This window comes from Pezoporus occidentalis, unplaced genomic scaffold (genome assembly GCF_034315485.1).
Source record: "Pezoporus occidentalis ecotype Australia unplaced genomic scaffold, CSIRO_AGI_Poc_V1 ctg112, whole genome shotgun sequence".
Taxonomy (NCBI): domain Eukaryota; kingdom Metazoa; phylum Chordata; class Aves; order Psittaciformes; family Psittacidae; genus Pezoporus; species Pezoporus occidentalis.
This window is the reverse complement of record NW_026912907.1, coordinates 1174862-1189950: the sequence shown is the minus strand read 5'-3', so window position 1 is coordinate 1189950 and position 15089 is coordinate 1174862. Positions and strand designations below refer to the sequence as shown.

The following is a 15089-nucleotide window of genomic DNA, read 5'->3' as shown; positions in this document are numbered from 1 at the left end:
AAAGGAAGTGGAGGAAGTATTTTTATATCTCCATTTTAAATTCAGTTGGATACTTTCAGGCACTATGATAATCTGCTATCATTAATGAAATATGGCTTGTGAAAACTAAGTAAAAATTTATTCCCATCTGTACAGGCAGCTTTGTAAAGTATGAGAGCTTAGGTAATTTTTTGGACAGTGAGATATCATGTTGAAGAATGGGTAAAGATTGTATCTTTCCCAAAGTAAGTTGTTTTGAGTAGGGATTAAAGAAATGCATTTCAAATGTTAGACCTTGATCACCAATTTGATTAAAGCAAATCAGAACAATCTCCTAGGGTTTGTATATTGTACAGCCTTCTTTTGGAAGGCTGAAAGATAAAATGCATCCTTAATGCACATTTATTGTGCAGTCCATATTACAATAATTTTAAGACTGCAGACTAATTCTGATACTCTTCAGATTCAGAATGTACCAGCTGAAGTGAACTGATGATTCTTGTGAGTTAGGATCAAATAATTTCATAAATGTTTATAGGGTTAGATCTGTGTGGAATTTTGTTAAGTGAAAACATAAGTTCCTGAGACTTTGAACTCATTTGTTTGGCTTAATGGCTATACCATTAACTATTTAGATCCAGTTTTCCGCAGATAGTTAGGTGTAATTTATAGAAATTAAAATAAACACAAATTCTAATATAGATTTTTTTTCTTCCCATTTTTCTTGTAATTCAACAACTACCTTGTAAGTAAATTTTCATTGAAATTAGGCATTCAAAAACTTTTTTTTTTTTTTTACCATATTGTTAGTTTTCAGCAAAAATGCTAGCATTTGGTTGCAAACCAAGGTGTGCTTATAGAAGTTGGGTAGATGTTTAACTACTCAAAGGATGTAAATTTTGTGCATGTAAACCACAGAATTTTTCTGTGTTCCCAAAATACTAACCTGTGCTGATTATTTTTTGAGACTGAAACCACTTTGGAAGTGAATATTGATCTAGTCCTCACAGAAGTCAAAAGAACTCTATCATAGACTTCAGAGGGATTTGACTCCAGTATTTCATGTGCACTGTTTTCATTTGGGTATTAAATTTTTATACAGCTCATATAATTTTCACTTGTTAGAAGTGTATTAAAAATGTTTGTTTTCTAATTTCAGTCTCTACTTGCAGAAAATAAGTGGATCTGGTAAATGCATTTAATGTACTGTTACTTACATGGTCTGTATGGAAGCTGCAGTCTGTGAGACTATAGCATAGTTGAATAAAATATGTCAGTAGTTTACGTCCTCCTTTATTACACTTACTAATGTTGCAGGTGTTAAAATCTCTTCCTGATTTTCTAATACTCAGGCTCAGTGTAACTGGAATTTTCCCATTAGTGTAGCATTCATAATTTCCCAACACAGAATTCCTGCATGAACTAGACACTAAGGATAAAAAGAATTGAATGAAAACTGGATTTTTCCTCTGAACAATTACTTTCTCATGAAAAGTGTCTGTTGCCATAAGAAATTCAGATATTCTAACAAGCTACATGTATATTTGAAATATCTGGGGGGTGTGTGGGTGGAAACAGGAAAAGGCATTTCCTCTCTTTTCCATCTCCTCTCTCCTCTCCTCTCCTCTCCTCTCCTCTCCTCTCCTCTCCTCTCCTCTCCTCTCCTCTCCTCTCCTCTCCTCTCCTCTCCTCTCCTCTCCTCTCCTCTCCTTCTCCTCCTCTTCCAAGACTATAGAGCAAAATGGGAGTATAGAAACACATATCTCAGACAGAATTAATTTTTTACTCTATGCTGTGTGAGAGTCTACCCCTTTTATACCAGCAGTGTAAGTAGCCTTTAGCTGAGAGGAAGATTAACTGTGTTAAATTTTCCTTGTTCAGGTGTGCGATACAGTGGGCAATCCTAATGGTATCTGAAGTCCCATAGTCATCTTTGCCGTTTTGCGGTCCCACAGTAATCATACATTAGTCATTTTTGCACAGGCCATTGAAAAAATCTTTTTTTGGGCTGGTGGAGTGAGCCATTATGAAAAACCTCAACCTCCATAACTAACTCTGGTTTAGAATAAGTATGATTTATCGTATAGGTACTGATTCAGACAATGGACTGGAGCAGAATACGTGGCCTCTTAACTGTTCCGTGGAACATTTTCACATTCCCCCTCGTTATCCTTCATTCACATGGTGTCTTCTTGCTGGGGTTTCATGTGGAAGCAACAAATCTCCTTTATCCCCTACAATTACAAATGAAATATGGTGAAGTCTGCCTTTGGTGCTCTTGTGTCACTGATTCTCTTTGATTCCTTCACTTTTTTCCACTCCTTGAGGAGTCTGTAAAACAAGCTTCTGTGTGTGTGCTTGTATGTGTGTGTGAGTCTGTGCATAATCCTAACGGCATCTTAAAACATGGTGGCAAACCACTGTTGTTATTAAAGAGAAAATTCCACCCTTAAATTACTACTAATAAGAAATATTTAAAAAACAAGATTCTATTTGAAGTTTAGGTTTGAGGTACGGAAAAATCAAAGGCTTTTATAAACCTTTCATGGTCTTGTGCTAGCTTGCATGAGTCCATAGGGTAGCAATGATGGTGCAGCAGTAGCTGGTGCACACGCTCTGCTGCTGACCACCATTCTGGAATTACGGCTTTCCCTGCAAAATTAAATTGTTGTCTCAGCCTTTGACTTGGAAGCCCTTGAAAATGTGAATGGAAAGCAAACTTCAGTATGTGTGTACCTTGCAGGAGGCTCAGAACAACTACTCTAAGTGTGTAAAATTGCCTTATGTATCTCATGAGAAACTAAACATCATTGTTAGCTCTTTTAGGAGAGAAGGAGTATCTGATAGATTCTCCAGGTCACTGTATATGGTGCCTTAGGTGAGAAATCTTTTTTTTTTTCCCCCTCAGCAAAACAAGGGATTGAGATCTAATAGGAAAAAAATAAAAAAAAAAGAATCAGAACACTGAAAGAAATGTGAAGCATAGTAAATACAAAACCTTTTGAAAGATCTTGCTCTGTGGCTGGTATGATCTACACTAAAACATTTGTCTTTTAAAGGCTACATCTGCATGGAGTTAGCTGTGCATGGAATAGATAACACTGACATTCTAAAACCCTGATAGGCGCAACCAGGCAAACAGAAGAGAGGGGTTTATGGTTTGTTTTATGACAGCTAGCAAGATAATGTAAGTCCTCCTGCAGAAGCACTGTTATGTCTGACATATCTGCCTCTTTGTCAGAGACCACCGCTGACACAGGTGCAGCTGGAGAGCTTCTGACATGATGTTGAGGCCTCTACTGCTCTCCAACACCTCCTTCCCACCTCAGGATAAGGACAACCTTGTAAAATCCATCTCAGTAAAAAACCTCCATGATCTCATGCAAGGTGTGACATTTATTGACTTCAGGAGAAACATTTTTTCAAATCACGACTGGAGAAAAGTTTGCCACCTGATGATACCATGTGTGAAATGGGAATGAAAACTAAAAGAAACAGTTGCAGGTCTTTGGATTTCAAGATGGATTTGGAGCAATTCTGCGTGAGAGAAGAGAGGAAAGAGAGAAAAGCAGCTACTTTGTTGTATCATTTTCACTGTGCTTTGTGCCTGATACCTTATGAATTTGTTGTCTTCTCCCTCTTTCCTCCCTCCAGCACTTTCTCTATCAGCCTCCTGAAGGGTTACACATACCATAGTCTGATGCTCTGCTGATATGTCTCTTTTTGCTGACTTATTAATCCTGAACATCTTTCACACTGATTAGTCCTTTCCCAATTCTTTTTCCTCAGCTGTATAATAAAACTCCATTGTCTTCTATGGATTTACTCCAATTTACATGAGATTTTGCCCAGTAATACACACAGTAGTACAAGGACAGAAATTTCTCTCTTTAAGGATAATTTAAACAGCTTAGTGTCTGTCTTTTAACATTAATGTGGACAACAGAGAAGTGTCAGTGTACTAAACAATCTAACCAGTACCATTTCTTCAGATGGCTTGATCTACCTTTTTAGATACTTGCGTTGACCATCGGTGTCTAGACTGTGGCAAATACTAATGAAAATACTTAAATTTAACTCACTGTTAATTTTGTTGACTTGGAGGTAGAAGTTTTCGAGGTTCTCACTGACAGTTGGAATGCTCTTCAGCTGATTGAAGGAGAGATCCAACTCAACCAGTGATGTGATGTTGAAGACATTGCCTGGTATTCCAGAATCTGTTAATTTATTGTGGGATAACCGTAAATATTGCAGGGCTTTAAAACCTTGGAAGTATTCATCAGGAACATTTGAGATCTGGTTATTATCAAAATACAGCATGAGTAAGGAGTGAGGCAGTCCTGTTGGTAGCTTTGTAAGTCGATTGAAGCTTAAGTCAAGATACAAAAGGGAATTCAGGCCTTTAAAAGCCCCAGAAATAGAATCTGCTTTCAGCTGGTTGTTCTGAAGGTGAATGACAGTCAGATTCACTAGCCCCTCAAGTGCACCAGGATTGACTTTTGTGATCTTGTTGTGACTTAACTGCAGGTCATCCAGAGTTTTGGGGAGTGGTCCAACAGCTTCAGTCAAATTGTTGTAGTTAATGTGAAGTTTTTTCAGATTCTTCAGTTTAGAGAAGACTCTTCCCTTAATTTTTGAATTTTCCAAATGGTTGTGATCTAGGATCAGCCACTGTAGGTCTGTTACGTTATCAAATGTATTCTCCTCAATGCCCTCAATCATATTGTTTCGAAGATAAAGGTATTTTATTCCACTTGGTACAATTGGAATGGTTTTCAGTTTAAGGTTGTCACAATACATGGCAGTAGGGTAGCTTAGTGGACAATTACATTCTGGGGCACAGACTGCTGCAGATGGCCCAAAAGGATCATAACCGTAATCATCTGCAGGACCATAGTCATATTGGCAACAAATGCCACTAACCAATAACAGAAAGATGGGTAGGGAGTTTAAAGCCATCTTTGCAATGCGTCTTGTACCTGTATGGTAAAAGGAAATAAAAAAGTTAAAACTTTATTTGTTTTCCTGTTTCAGCAATATTTGATATTTTACCATGTAAGTATTACAAATAAAAATGAATTAAGACTTCCTGTCTAAAACTATTAATTAAGGAAAAAGTATATTAAATTGTTAATATTACATTGTTACTACTATAAACTACTATAACAGTCCCTGTCTTGTTATAATCTGCTTTTGCAATGGAAAACTACAGGCCATTCTGCTGTTGTAATTAAACTGTTCTTTACATCTCCCCAAATTCATTCATTAAGTCACAAGAAGGATGATAAAATCCAAGGTTTTTAAACTTGGCACAGAAAAGTTTTGCTAAAGGTCATGGTCAGAGGCGGCTCTGCCACTTAGATTGTATTAAGCATTCCTAATATACTAAATTGCTTTATATAAAAATAACACTTTGTGAAATTACCAAAGTTTAAAAAAGCCAGGGAAGTTACAAACTGAAGGTAATGTTGTACTGTATAGTGTGTTGTTGAGATGCCTGTAGCTTGAAATATCTTCTCATGGAGCACATCCAGTAAAGCATGGTCCACTAATTTTCATATTCACTTAAAGAACAAACTAATAAAAATACATAACATATTCTCCTGGGCATGTCAAACAATCAGCAGCACTGCCTATGTGTGCATGAGTATATTCTATTTACCACAGATCTGAAATGACTGGATTTGAGATAGTGTAAGTGTTCTTGCAAGCTCTCTTATATAACAATAAATGCACTGATCATATTGCAGAACCATTCTAATTCAATAGAGCCATAAAGCTTCATATAGTTGGTCTCCCAGTTCACATAACAGTAAAAGAATGTTCAGTGCCCTTGGAGCTGTTTTGCTGTGATCCAGTGTGAGTCATCTCACCTTAGTTTTTAAGGGCATTTCTCATCAGATACTCCACAAGATGCTAATATGTGAAGATTAGTACCTTGCTTTTACTTCTTACTACCTAGATAGCTGTTGTGTGGAAAACTACTGTTCTGAGAGTGAGATGATTAGGAAAATCCTTAGAACCTTCTTATTCTCAAGTAATTTCAGAAAGTATGCAAAGCCTGTAAACAGACCACCAGACACTAATCTCAGATCTGGGCAATCTTCCAGCGGAGTAAGTTTGCCTTGCTATTGTCATTGTTTAGTGTTACACAGAATACATAGTGGTAAAATGCAGGACCATAGTTAGATAGTCTTCCTTAATTCTAAATTTTCTTGCTTTTATTGACTTGCTAAAAGCCACATCGCATTCTGGTTAGCTAATAATTTCAACTGAGGTACCTGTGGGCAGGGCCTGTTGATCTCATACAGTACACCACAAAATTTCTGAAAAATCATGTTATCTCCAGTTACCCACAAAGTTCCTTTGCTATGTACTGAGCTGCTCCCTGAATAAGGGGAATATACCTTCACCGTGGTGCTGCTCCCATTACATCACAAAACAGAGAATATAGTGATCATTGTATGAGTTATCAGTGTAATTTCCTTTGTCTGTTCTTCACTGCTGCATGAGAACATGCAAACTCAACCTTCAGTCCCCTGCTGGTATAAATAAGTACAGCTCTGCTGAGAGCAAAGACACTACAGTGGCCCAATTCAGCTCAAAATCTGGTCCTGTTTAAGTACTAAACATTAAGGATGGACAACTACTGCTTCTGTATTCAAAGTATAATGTAATGAACATCTTAGACTACGCTCTGGCCTCACAATGACATTTTTAGACATCTGTATCATTTTATAGTCTTCCTGATAAAGTGGCATAAACATCCTATTTTAAATTCAAATTCTATTGTTATTCTAGTTTCAAATCATATTTTTAATGCTAAATTTGATTATTGATATCATAGGCTTACAGTTCTTTTAAGCAACATACAATGTTTAACTGCCCTGCAGAACCCTGGAAGAAATTTAAAATGTTAAATATCAAGTGTTTTGAATTATTTTATCAGCAACATTTTAAAATGTGGGTGACAATTCTGTAGTACAAGGGCATATAAGTAACATAAAAGAGCACAGTAAAGTACATATGTAGCATGGTTAACTTGTTTTATTCGTGGATTTCTCATTCATGTTTCTGTGTCAGAAGTGTAAAAGGTAAATAGATTGGGTACACAGAGTTGTTTGTTGCATTGAACTGTATGAATCCAAAAGATAAAATCAGAATACATTCTTAGACATTTCTCTTGTAACATAAACATCCTTGAACTAATTGCCTGTGTTTGTTCTGACCAGTTATGCTGTAAAATACCTGTGAAAATATTTTTGAAGTTGCTCAGGCGACTTGCCAAAATATACTAAATGACAAATCCCTGATTGTGGAAAATGCTTACTACAATATAGACAAACTATTCAAAGTATTTTGGAGCTACTCTATGCCACTTTTAATACTAAAGTTGTCGTGAAACAAAATAAAAATGAATGTATCATTCAATCAGCCTTAAGTTAAATATACCTTAAGTTAAATTTTCAATAGTGTGCTTAAAATGTGCTTTAAATTTAACACAAAATTTCAAAATACTTATAACTTTCCTCTCATTGTTTACTTCATTAATTATTTAAATATCAGGATACCTTTTCTTTTGTATATGAAGCGAAATGATTTAACAAATTATGAATGAATAAGTGAGCAGTGAGTATTCTTAAAAATGTCTTTGGACTGTACATCAGCTCCTCTTTTGAAACAGAACAAACAGACTGTAAAAAAAGTGCAACAGTCCAATGCTGATGCACAAAATATGTGAGGTTTTAAGGAAACAGAGAAAGTGAATCCACTAAGCAACAGTTGATTTGTGTTCAATTTACAAATTGGCAAACTTAGCCTGACATGTTTTCACGTTCCCATTACAGCCACTTTTAAATAGCTGAATATTACGGTTAAAACATGCAGCAGCACTTACCTTACTTCCTTGAAGCTGCTTTCCTCAATTCCCAGAGCAGATGCAATAAGGGACTGTATCGACCAATATATGCTGTAAACGGTGTCAGGAGGTACAAGTCTGCCAGATCCTCTGTGTTACAAGAGAAAAAAAAAAAGCCCTAGTCACGCTGTTCTCTGAAGCTGCTATGTCATCATGGTGATCTTGTGGTGTGGCATGTACAAAAATGCAGCCCTCTAATGAAGTGCAGGTGGATACCATATTTTGTACAAGCACAATCCATCTGTTATTCCTGCGGGATGAAGGAATGATCAGTGTTTCACAAACCTGAGAAAGTTTAGACCACTAGCCATAACCTTATACAAGATTTTTTTGTATTTTAGAGGGAAAACATTTTAGTTTGTAAAATGAATTACAAACAGACTTTTCTTTTCCAACTTATTTTATGCTGCTAGACATGAGCTAACAAATAGCACTCAGACCTCAATGCTGCTGGGCTTCTTCAGCCAAGTGACTCATTCATTTTTTTCTGCCTTTTTTTTAACTATCTTATGTCCACAGTAAAGCACCCTTAATAAAAGTTTTAGCTTAATGATCAGTACCAAAGATGCAGGATTATCTTTAAATTGTAACCTTTTCCACAGCACTAAATACTGAGTTTAAAGCTTCTTCTGCAAAGCACTGGAATTTATTTGGTCTGGAGATTTTCTTTGATGACTAAATGTATGTTTGCTTAATAAAAACACATCCCAGAAATGGCTTTTCAGCAGTTACTGTAAACTCACTTTATACATTTGTTCATTTTTGCACTTACAGCTTTCTCCTGCTTTTCAGAATCTGGAACTACTCAGCTTTATGTTGTCTGTTTCTTATTCCATGGATGTAGTTCAAGAATGCATCTTAAGGCTTGGATAAGATGTTATTTTCACCAGGCAATGCCAAAAAATAATGCACTAAGTAACTGTTTAAAGTGAGTCTTAATATTTCCATGAGAACCTTCCCTTATCTCTAAATGGTGGATGTCTTCCCTTTTTATGGGAGGCAAGCTCTTTCTTATAAAGTTGTATAGGGACAAACATGAAATGTGCATATAGAAAGCATGTGCAAGACATTTTAAAGTGTCCTGTCTGTTTAATTGTATTTAAGTTTAGTTGTTGTGCGTACAAGTTAAGTTTCTTTGTTATCTACTGGCTATCTTTATGAAAAGTTGTGGTACAGCATGTGGCTGGGCTGGAGAAACCTAACAGCTTCCTGAAGAAGAGGACCCTGGATGTGAGCTTCCCCCAAAATCTGCTGCTGGTGCATTTGGGCCTCCATGTCAGTGCAGGTTACTGGGAGCAGGGAAAGGCCTGGCATAATTCACTGCCCTTCACAGGGAACAGGAAAGGCGCCAACCAGTTACAGACCCGTGCTTCTGCAGTAACACAATTAGCAAAGTTTCTCAAGAAAGAGTGCTAAATACCAGTGCAGCCCATAGAGAGTGAGCACTACTCTTTTGATGTTCTGACATTATTCCTATCATGGGAGAACTATTTACACATTAGGAAACATGCTGATGACAGGTTATAACTACCAAATGATGCAAGTAAATGAATGTGAAACACTGAGATGCGTGGTATCAGAACTAGACATGTAAAAGTGGACAAAGCTGTTCTGGCTGTGGACAACCAGAGACCAGATGGAGTTTCTCATGCACAGTATGATTCTTATCTGAATTAGTTTCCGCAGACCAAGGAAAGGCTGAACTGTATCTTTGACAAATGGGACAACAAGCAGAGGCATTCAGCAAAAGATCAACTGGAATAAAGAAAATATTTTTAAATATTTTCCCGTTAAGGAAGTACTGAGGTTTGTTCTTTTGAAGAAGGGTGCAGCAAGCTGAGCAATGGAGCACGATGTTTGTAAACAGAATTTTAAAATTCACAGTAAAAATCATTCTTTGTGTTTTCTGTCAGTAGAGATTTGTTTTGAAGCTTGGTATTGTAATAAATTAATACATATTTTGATTTTTGGTAATAGATGTAGATTTATATTTACAGTACAACTGCACATTGTCTGCAAATACAGGATAGTGCAGGCTTAAAATGTTTGTGGCACGGTTATATTTATGCACCAGTTTTTTTATTACACTGATTTCTGTAGGTCCAATATGTACCCTTTTTCTCATTCTATTAACAGAATTACAAAACATGCATATATTTATAAATTGTAGAAAAATATTATTAAACAGAAGTGTTTTTTGCAATTAACACATGGTAAATGTTTGGGTCACATAAAATTCAGCTGAGACTTTTTCATTCATAATATTCCTGTGTTGCTAAGTGGTTTAAATTAGCTAGAATTGCATAGTCGAGATGAAGAATCATGTGCCTTCTAAAGATAAAATATTAAACAATAGATTTTTTTCCCTTTTTTAATAAGATTTTTTTTTTAACCTTCCCACTCTGTTATTTAATACTGTCCCTTCAGCATAATTTTATATGCTTTTCTGATTTTATTGTTCTGAATCATGAAGCACTCACCTCCTAAACCTCTGTATGGGAGGGAGATCAGGTAGGAACTGAAGCCCAACAAATGAAGGTATGGCTTCTTCTGCAGCAAAGGGTAGGAAAGCAAGTGGGTGATTTTGTCTTTCTGGCTTTATTTCATGGTTTTTGGTGATCTTTTTTTTTTTTTTGTAGCTCTCAAAAGCCATTGAACAGCATGTGAACATAGTCTAGCTAATTTCCAAGGAATACACAAAATACTATGTAAATTCACCTATGACATCTAAGTTGAAAAATGGTTATGAATACGCTTCACACCTGGTAGTTGATATTTTACCTTTACGGCAACTGTGCTCCTAATTAAGCCATCTCAGTATGTTTTTTCTAAAATTAATTTTCTTCCTATTATTTATTTATTCATTTTCCTTTGATGTAAAATGTCATCAAAACCTATTCTCATCTAGTTTTCTTCAGCTTCTGAGACATGAACAGAAATATTCCTTTTATTTGTTTCAAAGCTCTTTTCTTGCTGATTCATATTTTCACAGCTGGAGATGGCCAAGAAGTCTGATAGATTACAGTGAAAAAATCTGAAAGCAGAGATCACTGCATCTGTATATCACTTTGTAGTCACTAGTTCTAGCATTCAGATATTGTCAAGTTACAGCATCAGTTTTCTCTCTTCACTCAGAAGTGACACACTTTCTGCTTTCTCTCTCCTGTAAAAAAACCTTCTTTATAACTGATACACTGAAGGAATGGAAACTCTTCCCAATCTTCTTTTGCTTTTAATCCCATTTTTCACAAACAATTTAAGTTACTAAAACCTAACAGATATTAGCTACATCAACCACTTTTTTCTAGTCTTAAGCCATCTTACCAGCTGTGTACACTAAAAAACAAGCCATTTGGGTGCCCAGAATTAGGGGTAGGAGATCTGGATCTTAGGAGCATATAGCTCCAGAAAAAGTACTTGTGGAAATTTTCACATTGCCACACAAAACGAGCAATGAGTTTTCCCACCAATCACTCATAATTTAAAATAAATATAACTCTCAAGATGAAATGAAGATTAATACAATTTAATTGGCTACTTGCAACAGAAGGTAAAGAAATCTCCATTAAGGAAAAAGGCAATTCCATGGGCACCATGCAGCAAGCCACTTAATTATAACGTAATAGTGTTTACATATGATGTTTTCCATATCTCTAAATAATGAATATATAGCCTGATAGCCAATACATGCTGAATAAACAAAAATATGATATTAACTCAATCTCCAGTAATAATTAGTTCAATGTTTTTGTGAAGTCCTGCAGCATATTGGAAATAACACTTAAGGCTGGCCCATATCAAATGAGTTCCACTAAAAACAATTCAGTTCCAGACTCTGAAGGCTGTGGGTGCTTATTATTTTTTCATCTAAAAACTTCCATCCCTCCAAACTGAAATTTTATTTGTTCAGCCTCTACTCTGCACTTCCATGCTAAATGGAAAGTGTTAGAACACATACTATAAGCATTACAAAATTTGTGGTAATCCAAATCCTTTTTTGCCTCTCTCCTAAAAAGGAAATAACAGCTTTGGAAATTTACAAAAATGGTAATAGCGGTACAACCTATTAGCAGACCACAACACATATTTTACTTGTGCATGAATCTTTGTTTTTGTCATTCTAAAAAAATTGTTCACTGTTTTGCCTCAAACTTGACAGTGTCTGTATTCTAATACTGTTTAGCCTCCTCTCCACTGCTTTTCAGACTGTTTTTGCACGATACTTCACTTAATTTTACTTGAATTGTCAATGACAAAATTCCCTTGAGTTGATTCAAAACTCTTTGATTGAACTTCTTTTATGACAAGAGCTTCACAGATGAGGGCAAAATACTGTTTTTAAAACAGATTTCTATGTATATATACTGCATATTGTATTAAAGTGTTTAAATTGTGCTGATCCATGTATAAAAGAAAGTCAGGTGGCCCTGAAACATGAACCAATTTAAACGATTGCTAATGTAAAGACAGTAAGAGGATCTCAAGGAGTTGTTGAGTTTGTGGGAAAGTTGTGGTTACAGATAAAAATTTTAGTAGCAGCTCTTTTTTAAACAGTACAGTTAATCTGTAGGAATAGAAAGAGGTGAACTTAGACTTGGCTTGCTTACTGTCTATTGTTTGCGTATACTGATTCTGTATCAACATAGACCTCCTTTGAAAATAATCGGGTGCTAAACACTTTCCCCTAATCTAAGCATTAGTAACGTCTGCCTGTTTTCAGATTACTATTGTTTAAGGTCAGATGGGATGTTGCATTGTCTACCCCAATGTGCTGTATAACACAAACCACTGAACCTCGTCCTGTTACAGCTATACTGAGTTCAACAAAACATATTTGCCTACCTATGCTTCAGAAAACGTATGACCATGGTCAAGACATGGAAAGCTTGGGAGGTCTCTAGTTTGGTGCAAGAATCTATTAATTTTTGCCCAGGCTGGTTTCAATATATGGCCGGTTATGACAGGTACTCAGAACTTTCCTACCTGTAGGCAGAAGGTTGCATCCTGGTGTGGCAACTGACATAATTTAGACTGCCAATTGAGTGAGGCTTATTTATTAGTTTTTATCCTTGTTATTCTTGCAGGCAGTACCCAGAAGAAGAGGGCTTGTTCCCAGGTGTCATGGTTTAAGCCCTGCTGGTAACTCAGCACCACACATCCTCTTGGTTACTCTGCTCCTTTCCCCCCCCCCGCCAATCCCAGAGGGATGGGGAGAAGAAACAAAAGAATGTAAATCCCATGGCTTGAGATAACAGCAGTCCAGTAACTAAGGTATAACACAAAGCCACTGCTGCTGCCATCAATAATAATAATGATAAGGGAAATAACAATGCGAGAGAATATAAAACTAAAAGGGAAAGGTAAAAAAATCCCAACAACAAACAGCAGTGATGGTCAATGCAATTGCTCATCACCCACTGACAGACACCCAACCCAACCTGAGAAGCAATCTGGGCCTTCTGGGTAACTCTCCCCCAGTTGATATACTGGGTATGACGTGCTGTGGTATGGAATACCTCTTCGAATAGTTTGGGTCAGGTTTCCTGTCTCTGTTCCCTCCCAACCTCTCATGTCCCTCCTCACTGATAGAGCATGAGACTGAAAAGTCCTTGATCAATGTAAGCATTACTTAGCAACAAAGAAAACCATTGGTGTGTTAGCAGCGCTGCTCCCAGGCTGAAAGTCAAAACCACAGCACTGCACCAGACACTAGGAAGAAGAAAAATAACTGTGACAGCTGAACGCAGGACAGTATCCACCCCTTATCCCATACCATTCCATACATCATGCTCAGATCCCACATTTTTCAATGTAACATTTTTGTGCTAAAATTGGTCTTTTTTTTTTTTTTTTTTTTTTGTAAACTCAAGGGGGATAAGATATTTGAGGACAATCTCTTAAATTCTTTTCAATTATAGGTATTCTTATTTTTCTTGTAATTTTTTTCTTCCAGACAAATGTGATCATCCTTTTCCTGTTTTGGGACATTTAGCTTCTCTGAAATACTGGCTGGAAATATGCTTTTAACCATATTAAATGGACAGCTTTGGCAACCACATAGTCCAATCCAGTGATTAACTTGTCTTTATTCATCATGATGAGGTCCAGGATGTATTTACCTCATGTTGTATCCAATACCCTTTGTCTTAGGAATTATGCAGTGTTGTGAAACTCTACTAATGTTCTATTATGGGCTGCATAGCACTGCTAGCAACATCTCATGAAAAAAAATTCCCATTACAAAAGATGTTTATTCCATAAATTGCTCCATCTTATATGAAGATTACCTCCATTTCTCTGTGTGATACAGACCACCTCTTTTATAAATGGTCTCAGATACTGTATCTTACGCTTGGTCCTGAAAAACAGCAGACATAGTGTCTACATGTGTGCTAGTAGGCCAAGCATTCTTCAAGGTCAATGGGGTTCTAGTATATAGAGTTATAGAGCCTAGGAAGTGGTTCAACTCCTTAACATAGATGCAATAAAAGTCTTCAGTTACCTGAATGTAGGCATCTAGTATCATTTGAGAAGCTCTAAGGCATCCAGCTCATTTGTATAAGTTATGAAAAAGGACATGAAGACCTGTCACCTTTCAAGTGGCAGCTGATGATAAAGCACTGTACCCCACAGTGCCTAATAGCAAGGCATCTGCATTTAGGCAATTGCCTGTTTTCAAAGGGCTTCAGTGAGCTGGTGATGCAAAGACATCTACCACTGTCTCACATGCCTTGGACACTACAGCATATCCAAATGGGGCTAGCTGCTGTGACTCAGGATCTTGAAGAAACCTGCTCTGTCCTGAAGTAGTGGCTGAAGGCCAGACACATCTAAGTAATCTAGAATGACATTAGACGTGTTTTGATACCCTTGGAGTGCCAGTCGGGGAGATAGTCAGTCTCCTGTGAGGTAATATCCTTACTTTACGTAAACTGTCTGAAGATTATTTTCTCCAACAGTTTTCTCTGTAGACTTCTCTTAACTGATCATTCAGCACAATGTCTGCAAAGAAATGTCACAGAAATAGAGCCAAGCAAAATGAGATGTGCAAGACTGGAAACAGTCATGTTCTATTCCACCAAAGGTATTTTCCATTTTCTTACCACCTTTAAAAATCATAATACTAAAAAAAATAAAATAGGGAATTTTTTGAAAGTCAAATCAAGCTTTAGAAGACAGTCCTCTGCTTCCA

At 36.6% G+C, this 15089-nt stretch overlaps 1 protein-coding gene across 1 annotated transcript in view; it reads right to left on the bottom strand.

Moving 5' to 3' along the window:
• Nucleotides 1-8208, bottom strand: part of LOC134171549 (keratocan) — a 29348-nt gene extending 21140 nt beyond the window's left edge. The window contains exons 1-2 of the mRNA XM_062633893.1: nt 7877-8208; nt 4062-4958 (exon numbers count right to left, since the gene is read on the bottom strand). Coding sequence (XP_062489877.1) covers nt 4062-4938 — 877 coding nt within the window. The 5' untranslated portion in view covers nt 4939-4958; nt 7877-8208. The remainder of the gene's footprint in view (nt 1-4061; nt 4959-7876) is intronic.
• Between the last annotated feature and the right edge of the window lie 6881 nt (nt 8209-15089).